Below are 22,647 nucleotides of genomic sequence, written 5' to 3' on the forward strand. Positions count from 1 at the left end.
CTGAGCCCAGCAGGTCGAGGCTGAGGTGGCCGGGAGCAGCCACTGCACTCCAGTCTGGCTGACAGAGTGAGACTCCAACTCAAAAAAAAAGAAAAGCAATGACTGATAATATCTTTTTGAGTCAGAATGACTACTTCCTATATGGTACCTCACTTCCTATTTTCTGTTCTCTGAGGGAATGAGAAAAGTGATCTGTAATATAGCTCCTATATACTTCTTTCAGTGGTTTTCCCTAACTCTTCAGAAAAACATGTATTAACAACATTTTTTGTTGTTTTTTTTTTTGAGTTGGAGTCTCACTCGGTCGCCCAGACTGGAGTGCAGTGGCCGCTCCTGGCCACCGCAGCCTCGACCTGCTGGGCTCCGGGGATCCTTCCGTCTCAGCCTTCCGAGTAGCTGGAACTGAACTACAGGCACGCACTACCATGCCCGGCTGATTTTTTGATTTACTGTAGAGATGAGGTCTCGCTGCCCAGGCGGGTCTCGAACCCGTGGGCTCAGGCAATCCACTCACCTCAGCCTCCCAAAGGCGCGGGATTACAGGCTGAGCCACCGAGCCCGGCTTCCTCCAGTAATTTTTATTCATAGGGATTTAAACAAAGCATAGTTAATAGAAGAACAAACTGATTCCTCTCAAATATCAGATGACAGTCGCATACATAAGCAACACTTCTATTTAAAGTTTATCCTTTAACACATGCAAGATGATCTAATCTGCCCCACTCTTCTTTTTTTTTTTTGTGAGTTGGAGTCTCAGTCTGTCGCCCAGACTGGAGTAAGATTCTTCCGCCTCAGCCTTCCAAGCAGCCAGAACTACAGGCGCGCTACCACGCCCGGCTAATTTTTGATTTATTGTAGAGATGAGGTCTCGCCAAGTTGCCCAGGCGGGTCTCGAACCCTTGGGCTCAGGCAATCCACTCACCTCAGCCACCCAAAGGCACAGGATTACAGGTTGAGCCACCAAGCCTGGCTCCACTCTTCTTCTTTAGACCTGTTTAAGTCCCTTTAATAGAATCTGAGTTGTCTTTGATAAAAGGATAAACTAGGAGCAGAGTATGGTGGCTCATGCCTGTAATCTCAGCTATTCAGGAGGCTGAGGTGGGAGGACTGCTTGAGCCCAGGAGTTCAAGGCTGCCGTAAATTATAACTGTCTCTTAAAAAAAAGTAGGGGTGAGGGTATACTAAGCACAGTCAAATCATCTAGGAAATTAAATAGTGTAGACAGCCATGTATGTGATTTCGCAGGTATCTGAAGTCACAGCATTTCTTCTTTTTAGGTTTCTTTATGAAAGGTAAGGAACATTATAGGAATGATGATGCCTTATATATATGCAGGATAGGGCAATGCAAACCAGAATTGAGAAATTCCTCTTAGTATTACAAGATTCAAAGGCTCATAAAACATTTTATATACACATTTCTCTTGCTACATGGCAAGTTTCAAACAAGCTTACGAACTGCTGGATCACCTCTAAGTTCTCCTTCAACTCTGAGATGCTCTTAGTCCATGAACTTTCCAAATAAAAGTTCAGAAACAACATTACCTTTAATTGTTGCTGCAATTCACTATTCAATCTGGCCAGAACTGTGTTGGTTTCCTTATTCCGTCTAATTGATGCCTGAATAGCTTTCTTATCTTTCCCGACTGATCTGTGAAGATAAAGGGGGCAAAAAAATCCAAAAACAAAAACAAAAAACCCATATAACCTCCATTTCTTATCTTTAAATTCTTTCCATTCTTCCCTTGTCTACTTCTAAACATGGAAAGCAGAGGGAACATCTTTTTCCTTATTAGTACAGCTCAGTATTACTTGCTGAGTTTCAATGGTAAACCACCATGCTTCAGACATTTAAGTTTATTATGGTTACCTATTATTCTTCTGTAATATCACCAGAGTTTAAGTAAAGTAGTCTAGAGCAGGTATTGGCAAACATTTTCTGTAAACAACCAGACAGTAAATACTGTAGACTTTAGGGGTCATATAGTTGCTGTTGCAGAGTCTAATTGTTTCTCTTTTTTTTACTCTTCTTTTCTTTCTTCTCCTTTTACAAAGAAGTAAAGTCATTTTAGCTCACAGGCTATACAAAAACAGGGCATGGGCCGAATGTGGCCTGTGAGCCTTAGCTTGCTGACTCTTGGTCTAGAGCAACACAGTTAAGATACCAGTTTTGCTCTACACTAATTGACTTTAAAGATGCTCTGCTCCAGATGTGAAACAAGGTGTTAAATGGAATTAGAGTTCGACTTAATAATGGAGGAGACAACGTGGGAAGAATAATCTGCATACTTATAAATGAGAAAGCTCCGGAAGAACAGCTAAGAACCTCTGCTCAATTAAGAAACTAGTCTGACCATAATTTCCTTCAGTTTAGTATTTTTAAGTGTAGTACCCTTCCTCTCAAATAATTGAGTATGTCTAGGAATAGCTTCGATTACCTAGGAATAGAAGGTTGTGACGCAAGAACAGCGGCCAAGACACCTGTCTTTTGTGTGTGTTCATCGACTTCTGGCCTTAATTCATCTTCTGATTTTAATCTTCTTCTAACAGGCTTAGGTGGTGGAGCAAGAGGTGTTGTGCCTTTGCTCTGGAAGACAAGAATTCCATTAGTAATGAGCATTTTTTAAGACATCCATGGTTAGTTAGCATTTTGCCAACACCATTTGCTTTCTTTAAACCACCTGCTCTTGAAATATCAAGTTGCCTGTCCTACTTTAAAACAATTTATGTATGTGGCAACAGCTAACTTAAATTACAGTGGGAAAGGATGTTTTTAGTTGACATCACTATCATGAATGTATCTCAAACATACATTTTTAACATAGACTCCTCGAGGTACAAATTTGATTCAAGACTGTAATAGTCATAATTTTGACATCAACATGATACAGGATTAATATATACCCGTTCAATAAATAAACAAAGGTAGTCTCTGGAAATATTCATCTGTTGTCACCATAGAATTTCCTACTCAAAAATACTAAAATATATCTTAATGAATAAAACAATTTATTATAAAAAAGTAGAAAGCGAGGCAACTCAAACAAATTACTAATATGCATAGTAATTATAACTCTTTAAAATGAGTGGACATTTTGTTGAAGATTGTGAATCTGCCCCCAAAAGAATCAAATATGATGGTTTGGTATTTACTGCAACTTAATTTACCTGTAAATAAATAAAAACAATAGTCAACTGCTATCTCTTTAGTTAAGTATTATTTTCAATTTGTTGCTGTGAGTTGACAAAAATGAGAATCATTAAAGATATCACAGAACTACTAATGTAGTAAAACAGAGTTTCAGCAAGCAGAATTTAAACATTTTTCAGAAACATATGCTGTTTTAATAGCTATAGAAAATGCCTGTTAACAGAAAAAAGGGTACTTTCCCTTGAGGGAAAGTATACTGGTATCTGCAATTAGAAATGCAAATAATAGATACAGATTAACAGACTGACAGAGAGAGAGAAGGAGCAGAGAGATGTGATAAAACAAGTAGAGTAAAATATTAATGGTATAATCAAGGTGACAGGTTTACTGATGTACAATTAAAAACTGTTTCAACTTTTCTGAATGCTTTTCATAATAAGATGTTGGGGAAAAATTATCTCTGAAACAGTTAAAGAAAAAATTCAGAGCACACAGAGTATAATAAGACCCTTGGGGGTGCTGATGATTTTTCTCTATTACATTTAAGATTGCAATAAAAGAAACTGAATTTGACCCATAAAGAAGTTCTACTTTATATATCAGGAGGAATGTAATAAGCATTTAAATTTTGAGTTCCTGTGGCATATATTTAATTCTGATTATAGACTATCATCGTTTTCATTAAATAGGAAGAGCTTGTTCTGAGAGAGGCTGAATATGCTACAGTTAAGGGTAGGAAAATGGGTTTGAGGATTTCTAGTTGGTCTCATTTCTAAAAACTATCTCCTATCTTTTTATATATACAAAATTATTAATATTAGACATGACTTTTTGCATACCACATTGGCAGGAGCACTAGCAGCTGTCTTTTCTTCAATTTTACTATCTGTTTTGGCAACTCGAAGAGAACCTGCAGGATCAGAAGCTTTTTCAACCTAGAGATAAATATGTTACCACTATTAATTATACATTAGTAAAGTATAATTATGTATAAATACAGAATATGTAATAAATCAGAGTAAAATGTTAAGAAAATGTTTACTCTGATAACAAGAAATCTGAGATGAAGATAAGCAAATACTTGGAAAACATTAAATGAGCTTTCTCTGTTACTGAAGGGCAGGAAAGAGGGAAGGTAACAGAAGTGTGAGGGGAGGGGATGAGGATGCAGCCACCCAGGGGAGTGAGCATCAGTACATGTGCACAGTTGCACTTGCCCTCAGGCCTACCCCTGCCTTTCTAGGTACAGTCCATTCCAAAGGGCCCAGCAGAAAGTCACAGTTTTGAAAAAGGGGCTAGTAGGAGATTCTTCATGGATCAGATCTACATGAAACTTATATCTAAATTAGGATAGTCAAATAAATATGGATTTTTGGATCCAATAGATAGGCTTGAAATGGGCTGAAAACAATCAGAACAGAGATTTCAGAATTCTGCTGGTCCCTGCAACTCCACATTTATGTTCTGTGATTTATGTCAGGGGTTTCTAGAGAAGTTTTGCCACTAGAACTACAACAGAATCTCCTGGAACTGTCTGCAAATATTAAATTTTGGCATATGCAGTGTGTAAGTCTGCCTAACTAAGGCAGCTTACTCTTATACACATTTAAAGTGCTTTAATTAGAAGTTTGGATGAAATTTAGTTCTAGTTGAAGTTATAATTAGATTGAAAAGTTATATCTAGAGAAATCCCCCTCTGGGAAAAACTGCTATGAGTAGAACTATGGCAACCATAGCCACTTGTCACATGGAAATCTTCACCAGATCACACAGTCAGATGCTTCACATTAAGATGAAACCCCAGAGCAGTGTGCTAACCAGGACCAGGATCACACTATACCTGCCTACCCTCACGAGATTAGACTACAACCAGCAGGTGTTAGAGGCCAATAAACAAGTTGAGAAGCACTAACCTAGGAAATATACATCTCTAAAAGAAGCAGAAGCAGATCTTTTACACTGGTAGCCCCTCTAGTGTCTGCCCTGTTGCTAGACAGGCTGATGAGCATGATGTAGGAAGTGACTGCAGCACGTTACCCAAGTCCTTGAAAACTGACCGACAAGACCTCTGGATGTTTCTCGGCTTCATCATCTTGTTCTTCATTTACATTTGATGCAGCAAATACTTCAAACTGGCTGAAATCTGCAAAATTTGGTTGTTCTGGTATCTGCTGAGGTGAGGTACTAGTGTGAGTTACGAGGCCATCGGCATCCACTGGGCGATGCACAGCGGGACCAGGAGCCTGTGCAATAGTTCAGAATAGAGGAACAAACATTTTGCTGGCATTCAATGTCAATGTAACCTTCTTTTCCTTTGAAATGTATTATAAAGATGCTGTTTTATTTTCTGTAAATTCAGGAGGGGTACTATAATAACTTTTAGCCCTAAATAAATGTTTAAACCATTAGTGCAAAGAGCTAAGACACTAAAAAAAAAAAGATTATAAGCTTCCAGGAAAAGAAACCCAGTGGCTCATGCTTGTAATCCCAGCAATTGGGGAGGCAGAGGTGGGAGGACTGCTTGAGCCCAGAAGTTTGAGACAAGCCTGGGCAACATAGCGAGAACTCAGCTCTAAAACTAAAACAAAACCAAAACTTTTCCCAAAATTTGTATTTCAAAGAAAGGACACTGAAGGAGAGGGGAGTGGCCAGCCCTACCCCAATTCTCCACTTGCATCTATTTTTTTTCTTAATTGGGCTACTGCACAATAGTCTATTCTTTAAATAAGCTATTTTCAAAAAAATTTCACTAAGTTTCTTTAAAAGGCTGCTATTTTTAAAGTGTGAAACCACTGCTCCACCTATTCTTCCAATATATCAGGCATACTTCCCTTAAGTTGGTCGTCCTTTGCCAAACCAATGCTACTAAAATCTTCAGTCTAAAAATACATTTATTGAGTATCTACTTTGTGCCAAGTGCTATAGAACAATAGTGAGCAAAACAAAGAAGGGCCATGCTCTAATAAAGCTGACAGTCCAGTGCAGGATAAAAGATTAAGTAAATAAGGAATTAAAATAGAATGTAAGATGCTTACTACAAAGGAAGTAGAGGATACGAAAGGAATAAATCTAAGGTCTCTTCCCTTTAAAAATTCTCATCTCCTCTAAGAAAACTCTATCCTTCTAAATATGATACAGGCAATGCTCTGCCTCGTCCCTACATCTCCGGTTTCATTTCCCATCAACCCACGTCTACTGCAGTTGTAATGAATGAACTTGTTTTCCTCTGGTGAACAGACAACACACCTCCATGGCTTTGTGGATGCTATACGCACTCTGTTTGGAATGCCCTCTCCCCAGTAAATACCACATTATCTTTCAAGTCACTGCTTAAGTCTTACTTCCTTCATTGTACTTATACCTTCACAATGTGATCCTTGACTTTACTAGCCACTAAGGCTATCCCAAGGCATTTTATAAAAATCTCTATGCAGCACTTCAATTTTGACCTGTAAGGGATGCAGAAGTCATTAATGCTTCCTTAATTGATGTAATAACACATCCAGAGAGATGCAGTGAGGTCATTCTGTGAGTCACTGCTAGACCCAGGAAATTAATGGACATCTCCTATTTTCCAATCCATTGTTCTTTCCACTAAAACCTCCTTTGTCAAGACATTATCATTTGTTTCACTTTTCAGGTGTTTTAAAAAAATAACCCAGAACATTCTTGAAATGTTTATTTTCCAAAATAAGATTTAGATTCACTGAATTAAATGCTAAGAATAACCAAGAGCTAATCCCTGACCTTTCAAATAATTCTCAATAGAATTAAATACCTAACATACAAACCAATCATGGGGACATTTAGCAATGAATACCTTGGAGAATTACCTGTGAGGGCTGTGGTCTTGGAGGCACTGCAGGAGGATGGGCAACAACTCCAGCCTGTTGTTGTCCTGCATAAACATATAAGTCTTCCATTTAGGAAACATCTAATCACTTTGCTAACAGAAGAATCAGGTTGAATCAATGTGACCACATGATAAAGATTTTTAAGAATTTTTGGTGGGTGTTGGAATGCAGATACTATATTGTTAAACAGCCTATATGAGACCTAATGGCCAAATCTTCTGGCCTTTAATCAAACCTCATTTCTCTTGTTACCTGTTACACCAGGTTCTCTTGACACGATCCTGCCCTTTTCCATATTAGTATATATTCTAAGTTTTCTTCCCATATTTCTTGTTGCTCTTTGGCTATCAAACATGATTTCTATATTCTCCCTTCTTCTTAACATTTCCCTCTCCTGTTTCTATGTAAATGATTCTCAAACAATATAGTAATTTTTCTCAGCTCAAAAGTTCAACGGCCTGTTGATGACTTCCCCTTTTCCTCACCATTTTAAACTCATAATAACTAAAACATAACATCATCACCTTCTGTCCTTCATCAGCCAAATTAAGACCTTGATGTTACCATACCTTTCATTTATAAAGTTCTCCCCCCTTGATATCACCACAACTTTCTTTTTAAATTTCCTGTGCTATATCACAGGTTCCCATCTTTATTATTTGTATTCAAACAACACTTTAGACAGTCATGAAGAAAAAAAAATTCCCTTGCATCGGATGCTTTTTTAATCCAAAATTTTTCTTTGAATAAGTGCAATTTAAAAAGACAAGGCTGGGTGTGGTGGCTCACGCCTATAATCCCAGCACTTCGGGAAGCCAGGGCAGGAGGATCGCTTGAGCCCAGGAGTTCAAGACCAGCTTGGGCAACAGAACAAAACCCCATCTCTACAAAATAAATAAATAAATAAATGAGGCATGGTGGCACATGCCTGTCATCCAGCTACTTGAGAAGCTGAGGCAGAAGGCCTGCCCAAGCCCAGGAGGTTGAGGCTGTGTTGAGTTGTGATTGAGAAACTGCACTTCAGTCTGGGTGACAGTGAGACCCGACTCAAAAATAAACAAACACATATATAATAAAAAACAAACAAACAAGAAAAACAAAAATGTGTGCTTGGATTAATTTTAAAATTAAATGATAATGTGTATTATGGTTTTCTAGCCCCTACCTGTGGTGACTGTAAAGGTCCGATTCATATCTAAAGACGATGATCTAGAATGAGAGGGCTGTGGCCTTGGAGGGGGAGGTGGTGGTGCAGTGTTATCAGGCGACGTTCCTGAATGAGACCTGAAAAATTCAGCCCATCACAATTGGTCACGCTACTGATATTGAAAGGATCTTATTAACATAACATTTTCTCAACTAGGTATACAAGTATTACAATAAATAAAGATAGCACTGTTAATGATGTGCTTTAAATAAGAGATTATTTAATATGGCAAAAAATTTTTTATAGTTATAGAGTAAACAAAATTTCAAAAATTTTGAAAATAATGTTGGTTGTAAACATGATTTCAAGGTAAGACTACAAACCTAGTGTAATGTTTTCCCATTGGGTTAAAGGTAATATTAGTCTGCAAAACTATTTTCAAAAAGAGAAACTCTACTTTCAAATATGATTAGCTAGCTTTCAACCTATTAAGGTGTGGAGTTTGGTAAGCCGAGGTAGAATGTGGTTCAACAAGCTGGGTACCTATTCTCATGCTCCCACAGGCCATCCCATTTAGAGCTTGCTATACTCAAGTTCAGCTTGCCCTAGAGATTCACTTTGCTGCTACCAAAGCCTTCTATAAGCCTGAAGAGAATCTCCATAGACTCTGGCAATTTGATCTTCACATATAGGAATGAAAAACAGAGTAAAATCCAAGATGACCAAGAATGCTAAGGAACACAGGAAGAACTCCATGAAGAATCTAAAAGGAAGACAAGCAGCTTTCTGACTATAAGCTCTTTGGAGATTCTGTATTAGTAGTCTCTCTACATCCTCTAGGCATGTGGCAACGGATACTTACGACATGTAAAAAGTGAGACAAAAAAGATGTGTCTGTCCTGCACACAGCTTTTAGTGGATGGTACAGCACTTGCAGACAAATCTCTTGCCATCTTTGGCCCTAGCCTATACCATTCCTGTGTGCGCCTGAAAGGTTATGCGCAACACAGAACTTCAGGACAGGAGGTATTCCACCACTGGGCTGTGCTTCTGGATGGTGTTTTTTTTTTTTGGAGTTGGAGTCTCACTCTATCGCCAGACTGGAGTGCAGTGGCCGCTCCCAGCCACCGCAGCCTCAATCTGCTGGGCTCCGGCGATCCTTCCGCCTCAGCCTTCCGAGTAGCCGGAATTACAGGCATGCGCTACCACGCCCGGCTGATTTTTTGATTTATTGTAGAGATGAGGTCTCGCTGCCCAGGCGGGTCTCGAACCCGCGGGCTCAGGCAATCCACTCACCTCAGCCTCCCAAAGGCTGAGCTGCCGAGCCCGGCTTGCCATTTGTTACTTAACAGACTCTCATTGTTTAGTTACAGAAAGGACTATATTAAACTTCTATTGCCAAGAAGTAATTGCCTCTTTTTAGATCTTCCTCAAATTACCATAAAGAAAATCAGGGTTCCTTCGTTTTTCTATTCAAATAGGAAAGGATAAAAAATGATGTGCCTTTTACATAAATAAATAGGTAACCTAACTGCCTTCAGAGAAGAAAAACAATGTGTGCTTGGTTCTAAATAGTTTTAAACATTAAAATGCAACAAGATATTTTAACATGCTTTTTATTGACAGAAATACTGACCTTTGACGAGTTATATTGCTCCCGATCTGTTCTGGGTCAGAAGTAAAAGAGTCTGAACTACTGTAACCATCTGCTGATAAATGGGATATGTCCTATTTAATAATAATCATTTCTTTACTTTTTGCTCTATCTACCCCAAACAATTATAACTGATATGTTGTTTCAAGCCAGAGATATTCAAAGATTGGCTAACAGGCTAATAGTTCATCCCAGTGTTATTAGCTGTAACATGGATCAAATAAATCATGGCATATTTATACAGCAGATAGATCAAGTTATAGTCTAGAAAAATGATATTTATAATATAGAAATATTCATATAGTCATAAAATAGTATATACACAATTGGCCCTCCATATCTGCGGTTCCATATCCACAGGTTCCACATATGAAGAGTCAACCAGTCATGGATGGAAAATATTTGAAAAATAAAAGAACAATAAAACAATAAAAAATAATACAAATAAAAAGCAATACAGTATAACAACTATTTACACAGCATTTATATTGTATTAATTGTTATAAGTGATCAAGAGATTATTTAAACTACATGGGAGAATGTATGAAGGTTATATGCAAATACTATGTCATTTTATATCAGAGACTTGAGCAACTGCAGATTTTGGTATCTGGAGCCAATCCTTCATGGATATTAAGGGATAGCTGTATTATAATTTCACATTACATAAAAATATAACATATGCACAGAGTGGAGACTTGATAATAAATTTGTTAATCATAGACTTTGTGGAACAGTGAGAATATAACTATTTTCTTATTTTTGTTTATGTTACATTTCTACAATAAGTGTGATTTTCTATAATAAAAACGATTACTTTTATAGAACAAATTAGAAATATTTCAGAGAAAACTAATTTTAAAATCGTTAATGTGAAAAATTAAGTTTCACATGGGAATAAATGTGCATAGACAATAATACAATTTATGAAATTAGCCAGGGGCCCCAGAATGTTCTCCAGAGGAAACTGTGCACTTTCAATGTCCTCAAAGTTTTATGAATCAGGAGAGAATCCCAGAACTACACTAAGACTTGAAACGGAATAAAGAAATTTTAAAATAGAAACTCTAGGGACAATTTGAAGGAGCACTACTACATACATTCTGGAGTTATAAACTGAAGAGATTGGTTATTTGGTTTAGTTTCATTCATTTTCTTGTAAATTTCAGAATTACTTAATTGTTACAAGAATGACACTAAAATGAACATATTTCTGTTGGTATATTTCAATAGGTATCTACGTTGAATATGTCTAAAACTGAAGTCTCATTTTTATTTTTTGAATCAGAGTCTCACTCTGTCACCCAGGTTGGAGTGCAGTCTTGTGATCATGGCACACCATAGCTTTGACTTCCTAGAGGAAGCTCAGGTGATTCTTTCTACCACAGCCTCTTGAGTAACTGGGACTATAGGCACATAGTCTGGATCATTTGAGACTGAAGTTTTACTTCTCCCATACAAACCTGTTACTATCACAGCCTTCCTCATCTTCTAGTCCCATAGGCCCCACACCCTAGAAACAGCCCTGATTTCTCTTCCCTATCCCCAAATCCTACATAACACAGGTATGCAAATCCTGAGGCCTTTTCCTACAAAATATACACAGATAGCCAGAATCCAACCACTTCTCATCACTTCCAATGCTACCACCCTAGAGCTAAGCTGTCACCTTCTCTTGCCTGATGACACCTATCTTCTAAGTTGTCTCTCCCTGTCTTAACTCTTGCCTTCTCTTGGCTATCATCGAAAGAACAGCCAGAGAGATCCTGTTAAAAAAAAGGCTACATCATGGCTCTCCTCCATTCAGACCTTCTATTGGCTTTCCATTGCACTCAAAGTAATACTCCTTCTTCCCGTTACTATTCTACCACTTGCTACCTCCGCATGCCAAACTTGCTAACCAATTCTCATCCAGTTCTACTGTTAGGATTCACACAGCTGAATTCCTCATCTCCTCAAATGACATCTTTTAGCAAGGCATTACTTGACCTTTTTTTTGAGTCAGAGTCTCACTCTGTCACGCAGGCTGGAGAACAGTGGCACAGTCACAGCTACCACATCCTCAACCTGCTGGGTTCAGACGATTCTTCCACCTCAGCCTTCCAAGTAGCTGCAATTACAAATGTGCGCCACTATGCCTGGGTAATTTTTTTATTTACTGTAGAGACGAGGTCTCACCAAATTGCCTAGGGTGGTCTTGAACTCCAGAGCTCAGGTAATCCTCTTGCCTCCACCTCCCAATGTGCTGGGATTACAGGTGTGAGCGACCCAGTTGATCATCTTATTTAAAATGGCACTCCCTCTCCCATTTTCCAGCTTAATTTTTATCCATAGTGTTAATTACTTTCTAATATAAGAGTTACCTTTTATCTCCTTTTTTTCTTATCTCCCTTACAGAATGGAAGCTCTACAAGAGCAAATTTGTTTTTCTTTTTGTGCCTAGAACAAAACTCAGCACACTGTTTCCAATTAAAATCAGCTGAATGAATGTATACACAATTTCTTGTGAGAGAGATAGAAAGGAACAAGTGAGGGAAGAGTCAAAGGACCAAGGCTGGTCAAACTGAGAGGATTGGCAAACACCTGGAAGCAGGTGGCAATGGGCAACCATCTACTCATACACAAGGCAGGGTGTTGAAAGGGTGACCACACTGGGTACACATTTGAATCAGTCAGACTCTATATCCAGCTTTAATAAACTTCAAGTGGAAGAAATAATGCTATCTTTCACTTACCTACGGTATTTGCAGAAGCAAATTTCACTGACGAATTTATCTTATTTTCTTCTGAAAGGTCAGAAGGTTTCACAAGTAATGGGCTAGTGGGATTCGTATGATCTGGGAGAGAATTAATAGGAAAAAATATAAGATATTGGTATTTGAGTTGGTAAATTCATAAACCTCAGAGTACCATATAAAGCTACATTTAGATGTCCAAAGAAGTGGCAGGCAACTCCATGAGACATAAGACAAAATGATATTTTTAATAAAAATAAAATATTTTTAATAGAACAAATTTTATTTTAAAAAAAGCAAAAACCTTTTAAGGTCACATTTTCAAATGTCCATAGCTTTAAGTTCTATAATTTAAAAGCAATAACCTCCCTTTAAAAATTGCAATATAAAATATGCATAAACATAGAGGACAGAATTAAAGAAAGTACTATGTTAACAAAATAAGCAATTATGAAATAAATCTGAACCTTGACAGATTACTTATGTATCTTAATTTACTGCTAAATTAAATGACAGGTCAGCAACAGCTTCCTTACCACTGCCAGTTCTTTTAAGTTCCATTTCCTGCATGTGGATTTTACTTGGAGTCATACGAATAGGAACTGGATGAACAATAGCAGTGTCCTAGGGACAAATGGGAGGAAATACAGAATTTGTATTAAAAATGACAAGCTAATATCGCAAAACAAACTAACAAGACTGTAAGAACTGGTGGATAGGCTTTCTCATTCAGACCAATGCAAGCATGAAAGTAAATTTTTTAGGGCCAGGTGTGGTGGCTCACACCTGAAATCCCAGCACTTTGGGAGGCTAAGGTGGGAGAAATGCTTCAGCCCAGGAGTTTAAGACCAGCCTAGGCAACACTGCAAGACCTCATCTCTAAAAAAAATTTAAAAATTAGCTGGGCGTGATAGTGCACCAGCACCTTGGGAGGCTGAGGTAGGAGGATCGCCTGATCCCTGGAGGTTAAGGCTAAAATGAGCTATGACTGGGCCAGTTGCACTCCAGTCTGTGCAACAATGTGAAATCTCAAGTCTAAGTAAATAAATAAAATGCCTTTTTAAAATTAAAAGCTCTAGAATTATATTTAAAAATCAAGTTCACTATACATGCTTAATAATCTTATTTTATAAAAATATATTTTAAATTGATTAAAGATTTATGTGAAAAATGCTCTTATATAAACACAGTTCAAGAAAATATTCAAAAGAAAAAGTGAGGAATGATCTTATGAAATTATGCAAATGCGAGCCCTTTAGGTTAAAGTGAACCATTTCATGAGAATCCAAAAACTGTAACAAACTGAGAACTCATTTTCACTAAACTGCAAGAAAATGACGCTTTTCTTTTTTATCTACAAAATAAAGTTAACAAGTTGCCTGTTATATTGCAATTGTAAGGCACAATACATACTTCCTATAGATTAGTTTGAACTGTTTAAACTTGATTGCCTCAAAATTTAGCATAAAACTTCCACAAACGAATTTGTTTTCAAACAGAACAAGATTTCCTCTGTAACACACTAATACTTTTCTTAAACCTTTTTTAAATGACTATAATACATCTGATATGCCCAAACTTCACGAAAGTCTAGTCTAGTTAGAGGAGTAAAGGAGTTGATAGTATAGACTTTTGAAATGAAAGGGCAAAGGTAAGGAAGAGAGGACAAAGACACATCGTAGCCTCTGAGAAAAAGAAGAAAAAGAGGTGTACCCGGGACATAGGTAGACCTGGTCCTGAGAATGGAGACCCCCCTAGGGAAAAACCAGAACCAGATCAAGTATCTGGCTTAGCAGCAATAGACAAGCTGAAAAATAGATATTCTCATCTGTCTGAATCCAGCTCTGCCTCGTTTCCATTCCCACCTGCTAACTGAGTTCAGGCATTCATCATCTCCCCCATAGCTTTGGATTTAGCTGTTCACATTATTGCCTGAGTGATCTTCCCCAGCTACCCCTTTCCTTGCCTCCACCTTTTCATGGTACTCTGTGCTAGTTCCAGGTGCTTATGAGATCAAGTTCAGGGTCTTAGTGACAGAGGAGTAAACAAGAAGCCTGTTAGGCAGACGGTTAGGGCAGGTCTCCAGTAGGACTCCATTTTACCTGGATAAACAGCCGCTAGCTTGCAGGCTCCGGACAAAAGCCACACCCAATCCCTTTTCGCTCGCTTTCTCTTTTTTTCTCGCACCTTTTCCTAATTGGCCCTTTTTCAATTCTCTCCCCATCGGCCCTTTACATTACCATGCCACATTTTAGGCCTTAGTACTCCTTAGTACTAACCAACTCGGTTAGTGTATTTTTAGCAACTATCAACCAATCAGCCCGCCCGAGTGCTACATAAACTCCGGCCCGCCCCCAGCGGCCCTTCTGGCCCCAGCAACCCTCTTGGGGCTCGGCAACTCACTTGGGGAAACCCACTTGGGTCCCTCTTAGGCCCCCCCCTCGCTGTTAGAGCTGCTAACACTTGCTTTTCTAAATAAACGCTGACTTGCTCGCCCTTCGGTGTCTTGGATCCTTAATTTTCTTGGTGGAGAGACAAGAACCTGCGATTCATTGAGACAAGAGAGCTGTGACCTTTCCTGACCTGGAAGGGCATTCTCCAGGCAAAAGCCCTAAACAGGGGAGCTAAGAGTGGAACACTCCTCGGGGCTCCGCGGCAGTTGGCAACCCGTAGTTCCAGGGCGCCATAACGTTCTAGGCCACCGCGTGGGTCTCTGGGTGCCACTGTACCCTTGGACCCGTCTTGGACCCCACGTGGGTCCCAGGATGGCAGTATAGCGCTGGTGCGACTCTAACATTAGTCTAGCATACAAAGATCTTCCCAATCTGGTTTTGGCCAGATTCTTTAGCTCTCATCATTACCCCAATTCATACATCTCTGTACCCTGTAGGGTCACCATACTAAGCTCACCCTACTCATGATATTCTCTCTACTTGGAATACCCTGCCCCTGTCCACTTCTGCTGATTCATACTTTCCTTCAAAACTTAGCACACAAATATGACCTCTTTAACTGTGGTCTACTTATGACTTGAATCTTGTTTTTAACATCTTTGTATTCCCAGATAATATCACAAGTACCAAAGAGGGGACACCAACTGAGTTGGCTGGACATAATCAGTGATCAAACTAATTATTTTCATACGCTTAACTGCTCTGAATAAACCATAGCAAAGATTAGCACATTACATTTCTCATCAGTTCAGAATCTCCCTGGTGTTTGATTTGCGCACATCCTAGCAGATGCAGAGTCTACCAGAAGCTATTAACTGATAAGCAGTTCAAGAAAAGAAAACAGTTTCTGGAAACAAGATAACCAGAATCTCAATTTCATCAGAACTCTGAAAGTCTAATAACTAACCAGCCCAGTGTGCACACACAGTCACTGCGCTGTGTAATGGTTGTCTCAGAGTCCTACAGGTCAGTTTGGAGCTTCTCACTGTTTACTTCACTAAGCAAATAACTAGTTATAAAAATTGAGCTTCTTTTTAACATTCCATTAAATATTTAATGCTAAATCCATATGAGAACTGCTGTGTTTTCTTCTCCTAGGTGATTCCCTTCTAATCTGAGTGGGCCTTATTACAAAGGATCATCTGGGATTGTGGCTACAGGCTGTCTTCTGTAGTCAGGTAATATTTCAGGTAAGTATGAAATGAAGGTTAAGAAACTCAAACACTGTAGGTCACAATTAGGAGAAGGCAGGACATTCCCTTAACTGAAGATTTAAAGTAAGAATACTTGTTGTGGAACAAAGTTCAGATTTAAGTTTGCTATCATAAAAGAAAAAAGACATTTCTAGGTACTAGATTTTATATATATATAAATATGTATATATGTGTGTAAGTGTATTATATATATATATATATATATATATGAATGTCAATTTTATCAAATTTAGAGGTCTAAATTCAAGTTTAAAATGTCAATCAACAGTTAATTTCCTAGTACCTCCTAGTACACTAAAGAGAACAAATGAAAGTATTGAGCCATATAATTTTTTTTTTTTTTTTTTTTTTAAGTTGGAGTCTCACTGTCGCCCAGACTGGAGTGCAGTGGCCGCTCTTGGCCACCACAGCCTCAACCTGCTGGGCTCCAGCGATGCTTCCGCCTCAGCCTTTCGAGTTGCTGGAACTACAGGCGCGCGCTACCACGCCCGACTAATTGAGTCATATAATTTTAAACACTAGAGCTGGCATTCATGAATTCGGATATTAATACCAAGAAATTAGAAGAACATCACTGTTATTCAGCCAAATATTTCTCTACATTCCTGCCGGTAATGAGTCAATTTATTTTGTTTCTAGATTTTATTGTTCTTGCCTGGCCTAACAAAGACTCATAATACTCAGAATAATTATTTTCACTGTTTTTTTTAGGGTTAGAGAATAGAGTTTCTTTATTGCTACATCAAACCTTCCTTCCTATAAAGTACTTTTTTTTTTTTTTTGAGTTGGAGTCTCACTCTGTCACCTAGACCAGAGTACAGTGGCATGCTCATGGCCACAGCAGCCTTGACCTGCTGGGCTCAGGCAATCCTTCTGCCTCAGCCTTCCAAGTAGCTGAAACCACAGGTGTGTGCCACCATGTCCAACTATTTATTTATTTATTTATTTATTTATTTATTGTGGAGATGAGGTCTCTCCAAGTTGCCCAGACTGGTCTCGAACTCATGGGCTAAGGCAAACCTCTCATCTTGGCCTCCCAAAGTGCTGGGATCATAGGCATGAGCTACTGTACCAGGCCTAAAGTACTTTCATTAAGTACTTTAAATAAAATTAACCTGATTGCATAATAATGAGAAGGATGAATATAGAGAAACAAAATTTAAAGCTTCAAGAAAAAAAAATTTTTTTTTTTTTTTTTTTTGAGTTGGAGTCTCACTCTGTCGCCCAGACTGGAGTGCAGTGGCCGCTCCCAGCCACCGCAGCCTTGACCTGCTGGGCTCCAGCGATCCTTCCGCCTCAGCCTTCCGAATAGCCGGAATTACAGGCGCGCGCTACCACGCCCGGTTGATTTTTGATTTATTGTAGAGATGAGGTCTTGCCAAGTTGCCCAGGCGGGTCTCGAACCTGTGGGCTCAGGCAATCCACTCACCTCAGCCTCCCAAAGCGTGGGATTACAGGCTGAGCCACCGAGCCCGGTTTCCAAGGGACTTTAAGTATAGCTGCTAATAAGCAGCAAACTCGCATATAATGCCTTTTATTTCTCCTACGTTTTTCAGAGACCAAAACCAAATATAAATATCTTGAATATAGCAAGAAAAAAGAAGCAAAGGTACAGATGATCTACATGTTCACTGGCCCTTGAATATTAATAAATTGAAAAAACACCCATACCACTCCCAGCCACCGCAGCCTCGACCTGCTGGGCTCCGGCGATCCTTCCGTCTCAGCCTTCCAAGTAGCTGGAACTACAGGCGTGCACTCCCACGCCCGGCTAATATTTTGATTTATTGTAGAGATGAGGTCTAGTCAAGTTGCCCGGGCAGGTCTCGAACCCGTGGGCTCAGGCAATTCACTCACCTCAGCCTCCAAAACGAGGGATTACAGGCTGAGTCACCCAGCCTGGCTGACAATATTTATTTTTAAAATTAGGTTGTGAACTTTGTAGCCTTTTTAAAGCAGTATAGTAAGCCACAGGCAGACAAGACAGAGGCTCCTTTGCACAAGGGCATCTTTCACCAACAGCTCTGTATTATTTTGCTGAACTTGATTTTCTCTAACAGAACTCAACATAATTAAATAAAAACCGTATCACTTGAAGTGTCAAAAGATGACACTGCATAAATATTTACATACACAGTACATATTACATGATGTGTAAGCATACAAATAAAATAGTATTCACATAAAGTGTCACCACACTGAAATTTAATAAAACATGAACTTAATTAGCAAATGACAGCAAGGTTAACCAAATCAATTGCCACAAAAAATGTTCTTATAGACACGTGAACCAGATTTTAAAAACATGGTTTTCTCTCACCAAAAGAACTAGAAAATATGAGGAATGGCAAAAATTTTCTTTCCACCATTAAGCACACAAAAATTGAAAAGCCTGCCACCACTTCCCTCCGAGCACTCCACTGAATCATGCATATTGGCTAAAAACCATAATGAATGGAAATTTGGGTTAATAAAATTAATTTCAAACAAGCAAGCTAAGTGATTGACTTACAGGATCAGCTGGTGCAATGTTAGAATCAAATTGGGTCAGAGTTTGTGAGCTTGAAGAGCGTTCACTAAATGTCTCCCACTGCTGAACAGACAGAGGAGAGACAAGTCAGCATGATGAGAAAGATGGAGGAAAAGATCACTGGAGAAGATTTAGCAAGGTAATTCAGAGGTTGCACTGCAAGTTGTATTGCATAGGTCAACAAAATCCTGTCATTTCTATTTTTCCAACAACACTTTATGCTTATCTATATTCTGAGTTATCTTGTAATGTAAGGTGAACAGCTTTACAATCAAATGTATAGTAATAATTTATTGCAATCTCTATGGAAGAGATTCAAAGCCTTACAGAGTTAAAACACAATGCAAGAACAAAGTCTAAATGATATAAATGGCCACCAAGTAAAAAACGTGAAGGGATTTGTCTTGACTAAAGAAAAGAATAACATCAAATCCTTCTTTGAACATTCAAGTGTTAATGTCTTCATTTGGTGATGCTAATGAACCAAAGTTTTGTCAAAGCAAGTCAGTGTGACTTGCCAGTGCGACCCCTGAAAGATGATTCTATTATGTACGTGCACATATTGTATACATATGTATATTTAATAAAATATATTTGAGATAAAATGCAAGAATTCTGGAATTAATATGTTTGCGCTTATATCAATCTGTAGCAAGTCAACCCCTGCAATCAGCATTACAAACAGGGCCATGCCAGACCACAAGACAGAACTGCCAGTCAGGCACCCCACCGACAGCCCCCCACCATGCTAAACAATCAGTATGCGGCCATGATGAGAGCAAATCAAGCATCTGAGCATGTGTTATATACAGAGGATGTATTCTGATATGAAATACTACTCTTCTAAAAGAGGTACACAAAGAAATATCATACCTCTTAAAACAGGTGGAGTGATAAGTCAAGATTAATTATAGAAAATTCCATTTGTTTTGGAAATCTTAGTAATAAAATAGTACAGAATTTTTACATCAAAGTTATATTAAAATTATCATTTAAATCTGATTCTTAAGAATTATCAGTTATCCTCTAAAGAGGGAAAACCATCTACACACATGCGATATATATATACACACACACACACACACACACACAAATGTTTACACACAGACACAAACTACCTCATTAACTAAAATCTTCTTTTTATATTTCAGCTTGGGAAAGGATACACATTTATGCTTCAAAGTTCAGCTTACTATTTAAAATACTGATATTCAATTTGAGAAGATATGTAGAAATTAAATATTAGCAAGTGAGCACATTGTTGAAAGCCAACTAAAAAAACGATCAATACAATCATTCAACAACTTTTCCTACAAATTAATAAAAAAATTAAGATATACTGAGAAATACTGATGCATTCCAAGTGTTTCATACATTTAAAAAGCCTACAACAGTTCACTTTCATCATAGGGTATCACAGAAGGAATTTTTAAAATCCTAATTCTCTAACTGTGGAGAAAAGTTTAGATGCTGACAATTTTTGCCAAAAAAGAAGGTATTTTGGTATTTTTGCCAAAAAAGAATGTGGCCTCATTTGGGCAGCATGAAGTTTCTCTAGGTTTTATAAGACTGTATGTAAGCTACCTGGGAGGCTCTCTAGGTTTTATAAGACTGTATGTAAGCTACCCGGGAGGCAGAGAGACACTTATCTTTATGAGTTTAGTATAGGTTAGGAGCACACAGCTCTGGCACCAGAGTACTGTAATCTTAGTTATGCTGTGCATACTTGGGCACATTACATAACCTCTCTGTGCTTCAGTTTCACCATCTAGAACATGAAGATTAATAATATTTACCTCATAGGGTTGTTCTGAAGACTTCAGGAGTTAATACATATAAAGAGTTTTTTTGAACAGAACTGGTACATCAAAAGTGCTCAATAAATGTTAGAGATTATTGTTAGTATTATCCTCTATAGTGCCTCATCCATAACCACAGGTGCTGAATACATTTATGTTGAATGATCATTAGTATTTTGTGGCAGATAATTAATTTTTTTTTTTTTTTTTTTGAGTTAGCGTCTCACTCTGTCGCCCAGGCTGGAGTGAAGTCTCATGCACACAGCCACTGCTGCCTCGACCTGCTGGGCTCAGGCGATCCTTCCGCCTCAGTCTTCCAAGCAGCTGGAACTACAGGTGTGCGCCACCACACTTGGCTAATTTTTTGATTTATTGTTGAGAACAATATCTCACTATATTGCCCAGGCTGGTCTTGAACCTTGTACTCAGGCAATCCTCTAGCCTTAGCCTCCCAAAGTGCTGGGATTATAGGCTTGAGACACCATTCCTGGCCCAATTAAATCTTTTTTTTTAAGTGAAAAAGCAGGATTTATTGAGGACAGAAAAGCTCCCACAGTGGGAGGGGACCCAAAGGGATTGCCCAAAATGTATTTTAAATTCCATATCCTAAGAAGATATTTTTATAAATATTATTAAAATGTCTCAAAGTCAATGTTTTATTAGCATTTTGATTTTTCACATAAAGCAAAAAAAAAAAATCATAGCACTCATGACCTTACAACCAAATATAAAATAAAACTTGACAGAATTTCAGTAGGGAAACTACAACTACTGAAATCAGAATTTAGAAAGGACTTCCATCCCTAGTCTTTAATAAACAAATAGAAGTTTGAGAATGAACATAGGTTTTAGAACTGAGATGTCTCAGAAGAGCTGCTTTTATTTACAAACTGATATCAATAAAATAAAAGTACTTTTAATTTAATATTGCTTTTTTAAAAATGACAGAAATGAATAAAAACTGTAGTCTCAAGAACAATGAACTTACTTTCCATATACCCTCTTTACTAGCAAATTCTTCCACGGCTTAATCCCTCACTTGTAGAAAAACATTTATACAGAGGTGCCAAAAATATGTATACACATTTTAAGAAAGGAAAAAACTGTACTAAAATTGTAATACTCAATATATACTGATAACAAAAGATGAACACAAGTCACGTTTGACTTTTGCAATTATAAGAGGTTACCATCAACGTTCAGACACTTCTGATTACAGCAAACTACAAGTAATGCATAGAAACACTGCTTAAAATGTGCATACATTTTTTTGGCACCCTGGTATTAGTGGTTTTGTATCTGATGGTAGGATAGATGTTAAGTTATAATGCCTCAGACACAGGTATCTTGGCAGTGACTATGTCATAAAGCAGAAAATAATGTAAAGCTGCCAGTTACTTCTCTGTTTTCCAACAATCCAAAATTACCAGCCTGCTCTTTAAAAGACATGGGAAGTACTGAAGTTTAGAACTGTTTTCTGAAATTCAACAAACTTTTACTTTTGTAGCACTATCTAAAAATGATACAAAAAAATAACTTGCTCACAAAGAAAACAGCTCTACCAGACTAGAACCGGGGGTTCCACATGGATCTCCTAGCACTGAAGTTTAACAGGGAGGCTCGGGGTCTTTTGGGGAGGTGGAGCTTCAGGCTTATGCTAACCAAAGTGGCCTTTTTCTTGTTTTATATAATGGAGTTCTAAAGTAACTGGGGAGCAGTGCATTTGTCCCAAATTTTATTCTGCATGCTGTGTTTGATCATGTATGATACATCTTTAACACATTTAATATGGTTAAATCACTCCATTTTGTATTGGATAAAACTAATTATAGACTGAGTTGTAAAAAATACTTTCTTCATGTGGAAAGCTGAATGAGTGACTTCTCATACCACTTCCAAGGCTAAGATCCCAAATGTATTATCACATACCTTGCTCATAGGACGGAGAAGGCAGTGCAACACAGTGGGCGTGGCAGCTGGTTGGATATCAAAGGACTTGTGTTCAAATCTTAGCTCTTGTCCCTTACTGGATATGAGATCTTGGCCAAGTCATTTACCCTCTGACTGTTAACTTTCTGCATCTGACTCTCCGAACTCACAGGGTTTTAATG

General features: G+C 38.2%; 1 protein-coding gene across 10 annotated transcripts in view; it reads right to left on the minus strand.

Moving 5' to 3' along the window:
• Positions 1-22,647, minus strand: part of REPS1 (RALBP1 associated Eps domain containing 1) — a 41,768-nt gene that overhangs the window by 1,293 nt on the left and 17,828 nt on the right. For 2 of the 10 annotated variants that reach the window (XM_021711482.1, XM_008056299.2), the window contains exons 9-18: positions 18,720-18,800; positions 13,077-13,164; positions 12,541-12,642; positions 9,788-9,860; positions 8,170-8,288; positions 6,984-7,048; positions 5,208-5,393; positions 3,990-4,085; positions 2,438-2,586; positions 1,545-1,650 (exon numbers count right to left, since the gene is read on the minus strand). In XM_021711482.1, the coding sequence (XP_021567157.1) occupies positions 1,545-1,650; positions 2,438-2,586; positions 3,990-4,085; positions 5,208-5,393; positions 6,984-7,048; positions 8,170-8,288; positions 9,788-9,860; positions 12,541-12,642; positions 13,077-13,164; positions 18,720-18,800 (1,065 nt within the window). The remainder of the gene's footprint in view (positions 1-1,544; positions 1,651-2,437; positions 2,587-3,989; positions 4,086-5,207; positions 5,394-6,983; positions 7,049-8,169; positions 8,289-9,787; positions 9,861-12,540; positions 12,643-13,076; positions 13,165-18,719; positions 18,801-22,647) is intronic. The other 8 variants (XM_021711480.1, XM_021711481.1, XM_008056300.2 and 5 more) reach the window with 8 other exon arrangements.

This window comes from Carlito syrichta, unplaced genomic scaffold, assembly GCF_000164805.1.
Source record: "Carlito syrichta isolate Samal-C Ts95f unplaced genomic scaffold, Tarsius_syrichta-2.0.1 Scaffold302318, whole genome shotgun sequence".
Lineage (NCBI taxonomy): Eukaryota > Metazoa > Chordata > Mammalia > Primates > Tarsiidae > Carlito > Carlito syrichta.